This window comes from Siphateles boraxobius, unplaced genomic scaffold (assembly GCF_051911475.1).
Source record: "Siphateles boraxobius isolate OS27281-9 unplaced genomic scaffold, OSU_SipBor_1 8, whole genome shotgun sequence".
Lineage (NCBI taxonomy): Eukaryota > Metazoa > Chordata > Actinopteri > Cypriniformes > Leuciscidae > Siphateles > Siphateles boraxobius.
The window spans coordinates 24,168,227-24,182,580 of record NW_027509208.1 but is presented as its reverse complement, the minus strand read 5'-3'; the positions used below and the strand labels follow the sequence as shown (position 1 = coordinate 24,182,580).

The 14,354-nt window shown below is 39.5% G+C and overlaps 1 protein-coding gene across 9 annotated transcripts in view; it reads left to right on the top strand.

The window, feature by feature from the left end:
• arid1b (AT-rich interactive domain 1B) overlaps nucleotides 1–14,354 on the top strand; it is an 88,276-nt gene that overhangs the window by 68,411 nt on the left and 5,511 nt on the right. For 2 of the 9 annotated variants that reach the window (XM_077220427.1, XM_077220430.1), the window contains 6 exons: nucleotides 2,878–3,018; nucleotides 7,465–7,674; nucleotides 9,156–9,369; nucleotides 12,792–12,930; nucleotides 13,808–13,947; nucleotides 14,210–14,342. In XM_077220427.1, coding sequence (XP_077076542.1) covers nucleotides 2,878–3,018; nucleotides 7,465–7,674; nucleotides 9,156–9,369; nucleotides 12,792–12,930; nucleotides 13,808–13,947; nucleotides 14,210–14,342 — 977 coding nt within the window. The remainder of the gene's footprint in view (nucleotides 1–2,877; nucleotides 3,019–7,464; nucleotides 7,675–9,155; nucleotides 9,370–12,791; nucleotides 12,931–13,807; nucleotides 13,948–14,209; nucleotides 14,343–14,354) is intronic. The other 7 variants (XM_077220432.1, XM_077220435.1, XM_077220431.1 and 4 more) reach the window with 5 other exon arrangements.

The following is a 14,354-nucleotide window of genomic DNA, read 5'->3' as shown; positions in this document are numbered from 1 at the left end:
ATTCGCTTCAACGGTTTAAAATCACTTGTTTTTAAACCCCAATACTTAAGAACACCTGCAAACGATAAGCTTTAGACTGCGTAGCACAGCAACTTCATGTGAGCGTAACCGGGATAGAGACGATAATTCAAAATCTCTAAAGGTTGACACAGTCCTACCGGTTAATCGTGTCTTCCGGTATATTACCCACCCCTACTCTGTATTAAAGGATTAGTTCACTTCAGAATTAAAATTTCCTGATAATTTACTCACCCCCATGTCATCCAAGATGTTCATGACTTTCTTTCTTCAGTCGAAAAGAAATTAAGGTTTTTAAGGAAAAGATTCCAGGATTTTTCTCCATATAGTCGACTTCAACGGTTATAAACGGGTTGAAGCTCCAAATTACAGTTTCAGTGCAGCTTCAAAGGCTCGACACGATCCCAGCTGAGGAATAAGAGTCACTAGAGAAACCATCGCTCATTTTATAAAAAAACCAAAATATTCATATACTTTTTAACCACAAATGCTCGTCTTGCACTAGCTGTGATGCGCCACGCATTGTCATCCCGTTGAAAGGTCACGTTAGGGACGAGACATGGTAGGCAGAAGTACCGGCCTAGTGTTTACAAAGCGAACGTGCAAAAACTAAGTCAAACATCCTTTACAAAAATAAAAGGTAAAACAATGATGTTGGACGATTTTGAAGTTGGAGGAAAAAACGAGAACATTTTTTAACTGGAACACACGTGACCTTTCAACGCGATGGCGTAATGCATTACAGCTAGTGCAAGACGAGAATTTGTGGTTAAAAAGTATATAAGTGCTTTATTTATATATATATTAGTGCTGTGCGTTAAACGCTTTATTAACAGCGTTAACGCAAACACATTTTAACGGCGTCAATTTTTTTATCGCAAATTAACGCTCTTTTTGGCCAAGCAAACTTTGTATTTTTTTCAAATGCTGTTGCAACAACTAGTAACGTTAGAAAAACTACAACATCACACCGGATAGCTAGACCGGAAACAAAACAACAGGCACGCCGCACGTACTTGTTTGGGCTTGCGCGCCGGCCAAAGAGTAGTAGGCTAACGTTACGTTTTGAGTGGATGGCGCGAGCGCGAGACGCCGATCTAGAGACGTGCACTCTCAACGCAATAGAGTGCGGCGCGGGACTAGATTTGATGGCCGAGTGCGAGGGCGGGCTCGAGCGGTAATGCACTCACTCTGTGTGCGGATACGGGAGAATAAAAAGATTCGCGGGACTCCCGCAAACTAGAAATATCTATGAATAAAACATAAAAACTAATACATTTTTATTCATATGTTGCAGAAAAGCAACGAGAACAACTAAAACTAAATAGAAACAATTTACAGGCCAGAGTTTCTTTTTATAACATGTTTGCAGCGTTGAGGGATGTAGCCAATCACAGACATATGTGTTGATTTCTTGAACGCAATGGCCAATCAGAAGCATTTAAAATAGAGTCCCCTCACCGCTCAAAACTGACTTTTTGTTCGGTGCTGAATTCTGTATGCTGGCAAATCCTCAAATTATAACAAACAAAGTGTATATATTATGAAAGATTCATTGTGCAGTCAGCTTCATTGATAATAACAGATGTGTGAGATTGCGATGAACTGATGTCAGCTTTTTAGGAATTATTAAGGGAGCACACTTTGCGCGCATTCAGTAGGCTAATGCCAAACCATGCACTCAGTAGCCTGCTTGCTTTTATGTTATAACAGTGATTTGTGTGTTAATGCTTTAATAACAAATAATTTATCAGGAGCATTTATGCTGATGTGTATGGTGGCGACACGTAGGCGAAAGTATTTGGAGGTAGCCTACAAAAAAAGAGTCTATTTGCGGGCGGGAGCGGGACAAAAATGTTGCGGGCGGGAGAAAGTAACATAGAAAGTAGTTGAGAACGTCAGTTATAACGACCCACGTATTAAAAAAATGGATGGGTTTAAATCGGGCTCGGGCTCATAATTACAGTTTATATGTCGGGCCGGGCTCGGACACAATGCGCACGGGCTCGGGTCGGGCTTGATTTTTTGGGCCCGATCTAAGCTCTACAATGGATGACTTCAGACAGAAGCACATGGATACCACAGCTAAGAACAAACTTACTGCTGATCCACTTTTCCATGTTGATAAGAGCATTAAAATGAGAAAAAATAATGAGACAAATAGAAATCAAGGGATATTTAGAATAGATAAAAATGTGCGATTAATCGCGATTAAATATTTTAATCGTTTGACAGCACTAATATATATATATAAAATGAGTGATGATTTCTCTAGATAAGACTCTTATTCCTCGGATGGGATCGTGTCGAGTCATTTGAAGCTGCACTGAAACTGTAATTTGGACCTTCTGATTCCCATTGAAGTTCACTATATGGAGAAAAATTGTGGAATGTTTTCCTCAAAAACCTTTATTTCTTTTCAACGTCAATCATGGATGACATGAGGGTGAGTAAATCATCAGGAAATTTTAATTCTGAAGTGAACTAATCAAACTTCTTTATTGAATCTTTGTATAAAAGCAGTATCCCACTTGAAATCATGCTCTTGGTCTGATTGTCAGCACAGCTCGCATTACCTACCACCAATTCCCTCTTGCTTGCGTAATCTGTACATTCCCTGCAAATCTTTATTTGTTTTATTCGTTTCTATAACTTCAAAGCTAGTTTGCGATGGCATAAAGCCGATTCAAAAGAATTTGCAAATGACTTCTTAGTACAAAAACAAAACTTGGGCCAGTTCTGGGAGAGTATTGCGCATCGTTTCGGTGGACAAGGAGTAAAGGTGATTTGAAAGCTGTCTCTCACCATTCACCATGTGTGTGGGTTTCTCTTTCTTCCCTATGTGTTCTCCCATCACAGGACAACTACGGTTCTCAGTGTGTGTCCCAGCCTCCCACCCCTTCCCCTCTGTCCCCCAGCCCAGCTAGTCTGTCCTCTTATCAGGGGGACGACAGCGATAGCATTAGCAGTCCTGCCTGGCCAAAGAACCCCAGCAGCCCTGTAAGTGCCTCATGCACTTTTACTCTCTTCTCTTTCTTCTTTCTGTGGCTATTTAGGTCTCCTGTTTGATGGTGTGAGCTGTTTCGACCGCAGATATGATGTAATTAGACTTTCTCATCATGACACTCTAGCACAAGATTGTAATACTTCCCCCAATTTCTTTTCAGTTATATCCGGGGAAGCTTGTTTAAAACTGTCTGTTGCTAAGCTGTTCATAATAAGAATCTCAACTACAAGCTACTGCATTGAAACTATTTAAGGGTGTGATGGTATTATGTTTTCAAATATATACAATTATATAAATTGTACTTTAATCAGACCAGTATTTTTCTGGCCCGGAATTATTATTTTTTGAATGGTTGAAAATATGAATTTAGGTAGCAGCATTATATAGAGCATTATTAGGTAATAACATTATAAACAATAACAATTTTGCCATAAAAAGGCATTAGACCCATCAGCTGTTGGTTCAAGAGATAAATAAGCAAACTGATTCACGGCAGCAAACCCGACTTTGCAATGCTACATATGAAGGTATGGGACCGTTTATTACGTCTTGATTTATTTATTGCATGACTGTCAATATAATGTGACAAAAATTTTGGGAAAGTAGCTTGTCACTGGAAAAGCTACTCTATTTTGGGAACAGCTGAGCTACAAAAATGTCAGTAATTAGTTATTTTCCATCACGGTAAAAAAAATTGTGTGTGATATAGTGCCAAATTGTTTGAATTTAAATAATTCTAACTTAATTCATTTTGCGTTTGACAGCGAACACCATGGTAAAAGAAAATGTCCTTATTAAACACATTCAAGAAGGATTAGGGAAGAGTTCACAGCAAACTTATACATGGCAAATCAGCTTTTCACAAAACCTTTAATGAGAAAGTCAGTTATTGGTTTTGTGATTCGTGGCAACTGGTAACTCGAACAAAATGGCAAGCTACAGTGTTACATAAAGTATCATGAGGGTGAGTAAATGATGACAGAGTTTTCATTCTTGGGTGAACTAACCCTTTAAATCTGTTTACAGTCAAATAGTAATTCCAGTCTTGTACTTATTGTGGCTAGCATCATTCTAAATATTCATATTTACGTATATTTTAATTTGTGGCCAAAAAGTTGTGCAAATATAAGGCAATACAACTCAAACACAGATCAACATGGGATTGTTGCTAGCTTTGAAAACACTAATTCAAACAACAAACACATTCCTTGTATGCGTCAGCAATCAAGAAAACCTATAACCAATAAAACTTGTTCTGATTCCGAAATGCATGAACATAATCAGAAAATATTCCAAATTTATTTCAAGTTATGTCAAAAGTTTTAAATGGTATTGTTTTTACAGAACAATATTATTTGCATATTTTTGTGGTTTAAATGTGGCCCTCTTGGCCTCTGAACTTGAGTGCCCCTACCATACATTGTACATGCAGTGTTCTTTGAGCAAACTGTGTCATGCACTGGCACAGATAGACCACAAGTGCTGCTCAAGCACCTGCTCTTTTGGTGTCTGACTTGATAAGTGCCATTTTTCGCAAAACATTTTTTATTTATTTTATATTTTAGTTTTATTTAAATTTGGTGCGTGGCATCTCTGGTCAGAAGCCGCCACGCAAATCGAGCAGAGCAGCATTCACATCTCACTGACCTGCATACACTGGAGTCAACCAGATCTTTCTCTTAAGCTTCGGCATGCATTGTCACTACTGTCAAATTAAACCACTATTTCAATCTACAAATAGCCAACCTAACTCAGGCAATAGCCCTCCATTAAACTTGACAAGAAGCAAGCGAGTCTGGTGTAAAATAGCATTGCGCAGGATCGGAAATGCCACCAAAATTAATCAAAATGCCCACAAAATTCAAGATATAAATTGTCCCTGTATGAGATTTTGTCTTTTATACCATATGATATGTCTAGGTAATGTCACACGAGAAAAAGTGTCGTTTTCCTGAATATCAGCACGATTGCAAATGTGATTTTCATTTTAATAAAAGAGTTCAATGAAAAATATTCATTTAAAATTTTAAACACAGTAATGTCAGTTTTGACTTTTTGCTCTATTTAACCAATGATAATAGTTCCAAACAAAGAAGTTGCGTCTCCCTGCAACGCAGAGGATATGAACGAATCTTGTTAATTCATGTTTCTTTGACACACAAAAACTCTTCCTTGTGCAATTGTTGTGAAGAAAAATATTTTGTATGCAACTGATTTTTGAAGGTTTATCCATGTCCATGTGGAACACTTTAATTTAGGTCAGTTTGTCTAATTTGATTTAAATTGTTATTCCTGGCTGTCGCCACCGTTACAGTTAAGAGTGTAATAGTGTATCATTCCGAATTTTCCAACATTTCATATACAGGTCCTTCTCAAAAAATGAGCATATTGTGATAAAGTTCATTATTTTCCATAATGTAATGATAAAAATTAAACTTTCATATATTTTAGATTCATTGTACAGCAACTGAAATATTTCAGGTGTTTTATTGTTTTAATACTGATGATTTTGGCATACAGCTCATGAAAACCCAAAATTCCTATCTCAAAAAATTAGCATATCATGAAAAGGGTCTCTAAACGAGCTATTAACCTAATCATCTGAATCAACTAATTAAATCTAAACACCTGCAAAAGATGCTTTTAAAAACTCCCAGCCTGTTTCATTACTCAAAACCACAATCATGGGTAAGACTGCCGACCTGACTGCTGTCCAGAAGGCCATCATTGACACCCTCAAGCAAGAGGGTAAGACACAGAAAGAAATTTCTGGACAAATAGGCTGACCCAGAGTGCTTTATCAAGGCACCTCAGTGGGAAGTCTGTGGGAAGGAAAAAGTGTGGCAAAAACGCTGCACAACGAGTAGAGATGACCGGACCCTGAGGATGATTGTGGAGAAGGACCGATTCCAGACCTTGGGGGACCTGCAGAAGCAGTGGACTAGGTCTGGAGTAGAAACATCCAGAGCCACCGTGCACAGGTGTGTGCAGGAAATGGCCTACAGGTGCCGCATTCCCCAGGTCAAGCCACTTTTGAACCAGAAACAGCGGCAGAAGCACCTGACCTGGGCTACAGAGAAGCAGCACTGGACTGTTGCTCAGTGGTCCAAAGTACTTTTTTCGGATAAAACCAAATTTTGCATGTCATTCGGAAATCAAGGTGCCAGAGTCTGGAGGAAGACTGGGGAGAAGGAAATGCCAAAATGCCTGAAGTCCAGTGTCAAGTACCCACAGTCAGTGGTCTGAGGTGCCATGTCAGCTGCTGGTGTTGGTCCACTGTGTTTTATCAAGGGCAGGGTCAATGCAGCTAGCTATCAGGAGATTTTGGAGCACTTCATGCTTCCATCTGCTGAAAAGCTTTATGGAGATGAAGATTTCATTTTTCAGCACGACCTGGCACCTGCTCACAGTGCCAAAACCACTGGTTAATGGTTTACTGACCATGGTATTACTGTGCTCAATTGGCCTGCCATAGAGAATCTGTGGGATATTGTGAAGAGAAAGTTGAGAGACGCAAGACCCAACACTCTGGATGAGCTTAAGGCCGCTATCGAAGCATCCTGGGCCTCCATAACACCTCAGCAGTGCCACAGGCTGATTGCCTCCATGCCACGCCGCATTGAAACAGTCATTTCTGCAAAAGGATTCCCGACCAAGTATTGAGTGCATAACTGAACATAATTATTTGAAGGTTGACTATTTTTGTATTAAAAACACTTATTTTATTGGTCAGATGAAATATGCTAATTTTTTGAGATAGGAATTTTGGGTTTCCATGAGCTGTATGCCAAAATCATCAGTATTAAAACAATAAAAGACCTGAAATATTTCAGTTGGTGTGCAATGAATCTAAAATATATGAAAGTTTAATTTTTATCATTACATTATGGAAAATAATGAACTTTATCACAATATGCAAATTATTTGAGAAGGACATGTATATTCAAAATTTTAGATTTAAAACACTAATCTCGTAACATTATTCATACAACTTTAATTGCAGTGCAAATACATCTAAATAATAATAGTATAACATAATATATAATATTTTTTGTCTGTTATGCACAACATTGATTTAGCTCATTTACCAATTCCAGCATAATGCCAACAGAGGACATTTTTTTAAATATGCAAGTAATTTAAAGATGTTCCACACAGTATGTAACTAACGTAATTTTTAATGTAACTTTTATAGTAATTATGAGAGACTTGAGCACCTGCCATCACTAATGTCTGTGCATGGCCCTGGCCATGCATCAATACTCATACCCGTCCGAAATGGTAAAGGGTGAACTTCACTTGCATGAGACCGTCAGAATGGGACATATTGAGCAATGTGGAAAACACTTTTACTCAGGACAAAGAACGATGGGCTTCACAGTATGGGTGGTGCCGGTGGCGATATATATCTTACTCTGTTCTGTATCCATCCACCCCAGAAGCTCAGCACGGGGAACATGACGAATGAGAAGATAACACGACTGTACGACATGGGCTGTGAGCCTGAGAGGAGGGCATGGGTGGATCGCTACATCTCCTTCATGGAGGAGAGGGGCACGCCGGTCCCAAACCTGCCTTCAGTTGGCAAGAAGCCGCTGGATCTGTGCCGCCTCTACCTCTGTGTTCGAGAAATCGGAGGCTTGGCTATGGTGAGCATCTATTTTGGTTTCTGTGAGAGTGCTGGGGTTTTAAAGGAGCAGAGCTGTGAAATGCATGTTAAAGAACGGTGAAAGCTCTCGTGTTCTTCCTCAACCATCAATCACAGACATCAAAGAAACAGAGGGGGGAATTGGCTAAGAATACATTGCACCTGCTGATGATGTTCTATATTTGCACAAGCTCTCTGCATTGGTTTTGCGCCTAGGATCTCACACAAGGTTCATGGAAGACAATATTCCGGAAAAGACAAAAATTGGCCTGGCTACGCTGACAAGATCGTTACAAAGTACACAAACATCCTTTTATATCAGGGGACTTCAACCTTTTTCAGGCCATTGGCCTTTTTCATTGGTGGATAAAAAATATGACATTTTAAGCCTGGTCTGGATAATAACATGCATATAGTAATATATTGATGTGTCCTTGTTACACTTTACATGTATGTACATAAATGTAATATGTTAAAATCTTAAATATGAATATAATTTTTTTGCAACACTTTACAATAAGGTCTTATTTGTTAACATTAGTAAATGCATTAGATAACATGATCTAATATATAATAAGGTGTATTATAGAATTTATTGATTTTTTTTAAATGTTCATTGTCTATTCATGTAAGTTCACTATGCATTAATTAATGTTAACGATACAACTTTTGATTTAGAAAATGTATTTAAATGTTGAAATTAACAAAAAGTATTCAATGCTGTAGAAGTATTGTTCATTGTTTGTTAACTAATGTAGTTAACTATTGTTAACAAATGAAATCTTATTGTTAGTGTTACCATGAACAAACGCTTTCAAATTACCTCACGTTTCAAAGCACATAACAGTTCAATAATAATGAACATAAACTACTTATTTACGGTTATTTTTAGTACTCAAAAAACTGTTTGTAAAGGTCTGTTTACAGCATGACGAAATTACTAATTATGAGAAATCAATCTTTATTAATGTACACTGTTAGCCATACTTGTAGATTTTAAATGCACTATTTACTATTACATTTTAATTTAGGGGAAATGAAACATTTAGCTAATCTTTAGCTTCTCTAGCTTTATCTTTAAGGTTAACACATTTTTTTTTTTACATAATCAGTTTTAAAGAGATCAGCTAATACCTGTAAGTCCCCCAACAGTACTGCCACAGACCCCCTGTTAAAGACCCCTGCTTTAAATAAAGCTTTTGTTTACCGCCAGCTTTCTGTGGGCGGTAATTGCGCAATGCTAATTATTTCTGGCTAACAGCGATGATGTTTGTGAATCCTGCGCATTCTATAATGAGCCTCATTTACATAAGAAATAGGTATGTTTATCCAAAAAATGAATTGATTTTTTAGACTCATATAGCGCCTGGATAAGGTAAACTGGGGGTGGCGTGCGAATCGGTCACAGGGTTAGATGGTTGAACCACTTAGTGAATTGATTGTTTCTTGAATGGTTTTGATTGAAAATCTCTCCTTGAACAGGTAAATAAGAACAAGAAATGGAGAGGGCTGTCCACCCACCTGAATGTGGGAACATCTAGCAGCTCTGCCAGCTCCCTCAAGAAGCAGTACATCCAATACCTGTTTGCCTATGAGTGTAAGGTGGAGCGTGGAGAGGAACCCCCACCTGATGTGTTCAACACGGGAGATGGCAAGAAGCAGACCCAGCTGGCCAAGATCCAGCCACCCTCACCTGGTGAACAACTTTACACTATTTCTGTGGGGAGAACAGTTAGACTGTAGACAGAAGGCCTCAAATAGCCATCAAATCACTATGCTCCATGTTTTATGTACTATGCTGTTTATTCAGGTTAAACCCTTTATTTTGCCTTTTTTGCAGTTTTGAAATGATTTGATTAGAAACTAATATAAGCCGTGTTTCCACCGCAGGAACTTTCCCCAGGAACTAGGGACTTTGGGGTGTTATATTACCCCTTTTCCACCAAAAAATAACTGGTACAGAACTGGTGCTGGTTCAAAGTTGGTTCAACTTGCGAACCTTCTCAGAACCTGTTTGTTTTTCCACTGACTAGAGAGCCCAGCGAACGACGTCGTTACGTCACTGTGTACGTTGCCATACGTCTTAGCTTTCCCTGAAATGCTTGCGCCAACTTTAAGCATAACAATTACAATGGCGGACTACATCGTCTTTCTGCAAATGTTTCTCCTGGCTTTGCGATCCTATATTGAGGCCAGACTATCTTTCTACTAGCACTGTGTTTTTAGCAATGGCGGTCACAACCTTTCACGTCGTGTTGTTGGTCACCCCGCTTCCAGCCCCCGACGTAAGTGTGACGTGGTAAAAGAACGGTTCTCTGGTTCTAGTCCAGCAAAGAGTTGGTGCCGCTTTGGAACCAGTTTTCCTGGCCGAGAACCGGTTCTTTGGCTGTCGAAACACAAAGAACTGGTTCGCGAGTAGGCACCGGCTCCGAACCGGCTCTCAAAATGCTTTGGTGGAAAAGGGGTATATGTGTTTCCACCAGAGGAACCAGGGTCTAAATGAAGTTCCGGGTAAAAATTCCCCCCTCAGAAAGTCCCTGCTCGCGAGGTAGTACTTTTTCAAAGTTCAGGAACTTTCAGGGGTGAGACTTGGGCGCTGAACATGCTGATTGGTTGAGTTCACGCAGCATTTTGATTGGTTGACTCCACAAAGCATTTTAGTTTTGCAGTTAGAGTTGTGAGCTATTCGAATCAACAATGCCGTTTAAAAAATACGACCGATGACAAGGTTCAGGCTTATATTAAAGGAGTAGTTCACTTTTTAAAAAACTTTTGCTGATAATTTACTCACCCCAATGTCATCCAAGATGTCCATGTCTTTCTTTCTTCAGTCGAAAAGAAATTAAGGTTTTTGATTCATTCTAGGATTTTTCTCCTTATAATGGACTTCATTGGGTACCAAATGGTCCAAGGTCCAAATGACAGTTTCAGTGCAGCTTCAAATGGCTTTAAACGACACCAGACGATGCATAAGGGTCTTATCTTGCGAAACGTTTGGTCATTTCAAAAATAAATAAAAAAGTTTAAGTTTTATAAGCACAAATGCTCGCCTTGCTCTGTTCTGTGATGCAAGTTCGTGACTCTCCTGTTCGAACTCGTTCATCAAAATGAACAAATCTTTTTTCAACTCATTTCTTTCATTCAACGAACGAAATGACTCGAAAAAAGATTTGTTCATTTTGATGAACGAGTTCGAACAGGAGAGTTCGAACCTTAATTTCTTTTCGACTGAAGAAAGAAAGACATGGACATCTTGGATGACATGGGGGTGAGTAAATTATCAGCAAAAGTTTTTTAAAAAGTGAACTACTCCTTTAAGCTTATATGCGGAGGACCAAATCCAACGGGAACTGTAAAGTAGCGCGAAGTCCTACGTCACCGGACTAATTTGCCTAATCTTCACGGTACTTCAGACCACGGTTGAACCGCAGACAGCAACAGAAAAAAAGTTAATGGGAAAAAAATAAGTTTCTGGGACAAATTTTTCCAGGTAGTTTCAGTGGAAACGCAGCTTTAGTGAAAGTGACATGTGAAGGCCACGTATGGGAATTTGTCCTCTGCATTTAACCCATCCAACTTGTCAGATAACAATCTTGTTGAAGAAGAGCATGCAAAAAGTGAAGCTACTTGCTTGCAAACAATGGTGAAGCTAGATATGTGAACAAATATATATATATTTTTTTTTTAGAAATTTCTTAGCCAGACCAGTTAAAATCCTTATCCAGTGACTTATCCTTATCAACACTCATCCAAACATCAACCATCCTAGCAACTTTGTGGCCAATATTTTGTGAAAAGTTTTGCTATCCCCCCCCCGCCCCCAATTACTTAGCTGTAATAGTTATTCTCTTGGAGTCCAATATAATCTTCATGCCATTCTTAGATTCATCTGCATCACTCACATGTCGCTCTGGTCTGCCTCTCTTATAATGAATTCAGAAAGGCTCTAGACAGAGCTATAAATATCTGACAGGTGATTGAGTTGGAAGGGAGAGGGAGGGGGAGGGGGGTTGGGGGAGAGAAAGTAAGAGAGCTGCCAAGCTGCTGGCTTAAGGATTCCCGTCACCCCTCTTCCTGAGGCTAATGACTGATGATGTCACAGGAAAAGAGGGAGAGAGAGCTGTCAAACAGCAGGGGAGGGATTCCCTCAAAGAAGATTAATGGGGGAGGAGTGTGGGATGAAATCAAAAGTGACCTCAGCCTGACCCCTCACTCAATGCAGACCAGTGAGCCAGCGCTTTTTTCCATCTCTTTCTCCCGCCCTCTCCAACACTGGGAATATGCGTAAGGTCATTGGCGGTCACACAGACTGGAAGTGTTACAGCATAGCACCATGTATTGTTTACTTTCAGCGCTGAAAGATGGTTTTGTGGCTGGCAGCAGATCAAGGACATGTAAAGCAGACACTCTTTCATTCCCTCGTTCTTTCATTCTAACCCAATTCTTTTAGTTCCCTGCGCTGAAATCTTTTGAAGTACATTTTACTGCTCTGAGCTGTGGAGGAAAATGCAAATTGGTTTTATTACTTTGCATCAACTGAGCCGAAGAAATTTCAGACGTTATTAGGACGGTGTCCTTTTATGCCATTGCATTTCTATGGAAATTAATAACTAGTGTATTCAAATGTTATTGGATTATGGAAATGCAGTCTGGGGATTGTAAGATTTGGGTTTCTTTCCCTGGAGCTTGGAGGAACTGATTAGGACACTGTCATTTGCTTGTAGATTTATAAAATACCATTAATGCACAATCAGAATATAATAATAATAAAAAGTATTTTAAAATATTACACAAGCTGTTTATTTTAATGAGGCTTTCATATTATTTAAATTTTGGTAATATGCAGTTATTTGTTTCACAATGGTGGGAATCAATTTTGATTCAGGGAATTGCTATGTTGTTATGAACACCATTTATCATTCTATAAATAAATAAAATCGCATCGCAAAATTGCATCTTTGCAAAATTCTTTGAGAGCATCAAAATGTGTATAAAAAAAGTTTCCAAGCCTAACTTTTCACTCCCTAAACAAATGAAAGTGATCAATAAAGAGGACACTAATTTTTGCGTACAATAATTCTTTCACATAACGTAGCCCTCTTCTACTCTGTTCAACAGCAAACTCAGGCTCTCTTCAAGGGCCGCAGACTCCTCAGTCTACAGGCAGCAGCACCATGACAGAGATGCCAGGGGACCTAAAGCCACCAACACCAGCCACCACACCCCATGGACAGGTGACCCCACTACCAACTGCCAGGTGGGCTAAATTGATGTATTATATTTTAGTGTCTGTCAGTGTTGGGCACTTGGAAAATGTAGTGAGCTTCTCTACACTGAAGCAACCCCCCGTGGAAATGATAATGCAAGATAAGCAAAAGCAACGTGGCAAAAGTATAAACTATTTTAAATAGACTATATACTACATATAAACTATTTTTTTAAATTTCATTTTTATATTAAACCAACCATTCCAGTCAATGCTATCTCAGTGATCAATAAAACTCAGTCAAACAGATAGGCAGGAATCATTTTTCAGTTCACTTGTTTATTCAAAAACTGTTCCAAACCAATTTGAAAACAAAAACAATAACAAAACCATAACTATATAAAACCATAACTATAACAAAACCAGATGTTGAGAGTGTGTGCATCTTTCCATCAAGTAAATTTCTAGCGTGTCAGCCCAAGGATTGGTACGTGATGTCACCGTCCGGAGCAGAAGGTGGCGGTAATGCACTAAAAATCTGTTTGCCAACCGCCGTAAAACACAAAGTCGTCGCCGTCAAGCACTTTGGAAGTACCTTTGTCGGCTACACAGATCTGTGTATGGCGGTGACGTCACTTACTGATCCAGGATCAGTGATCCTTAGCAGTTGTATTTCCGATTTGAGCTTGAGCTTCAGAAATGCTTGGGGAAATGTGGCTTGTGTGGACGCTATCGCACTACTTGATCAACAAAAAGAGCTTCGCTACTGAAAAGCTGTTTGATTCAGAAAACAGCGAAGCTACCACCAGAGCTACTGAGAAATGTAGTCAAACTACTTTTAGCGATGCTACTGCCCAACACTGGTGTCTGATAGTCAAGTGTGTGCATGTATTGATTTGTTGTCCTTGTTTCACCCACACTTCTTTAGAAACAGTGGTGTTAGTGTGCAAGATCCGTTCTCCGAAGGCAGTGACCCAGCCTTCCAAAAGCGAGGGCCCATGCATGGAGATGCCACCTCTAGAATGCAGTTTGACACCAGTAAGGATCCCTATGGAGCTCCCAGGAAAGGTGTGTTGTTGCTGCTGTAATAACTGCGTATGGGGCTGCTTTCACATTTCTGCTCACTGCTGCCTCCCTGTGCTCCAGTTACTAGAGCTGCATATTCATTATTTTCTTGGACATTGCTGCCATCTAGTGTCTGCAGGTTAAAGTCAGCATGAAATTAAAATTGACCTGAATATTACGTTTCATAGAATATTATTTAGTAATGTAAATACTCCTTCATGGTCTTTATCTTCCTTGCAGTTAAAAAGTGTTAATTTGTTTTCAGGTGGCTCGGAGTCCTTCATGCCAGGGCAGATGCCAGGCAGCGGGTTGCAAGATATGTATCCACGTGGCCCGCCCTCTGGAATGGGTATGGGTCCACGACCCCAGTACTCCTACAACCCTGGTTTTGAGAGGAGGTAAGACAGAAC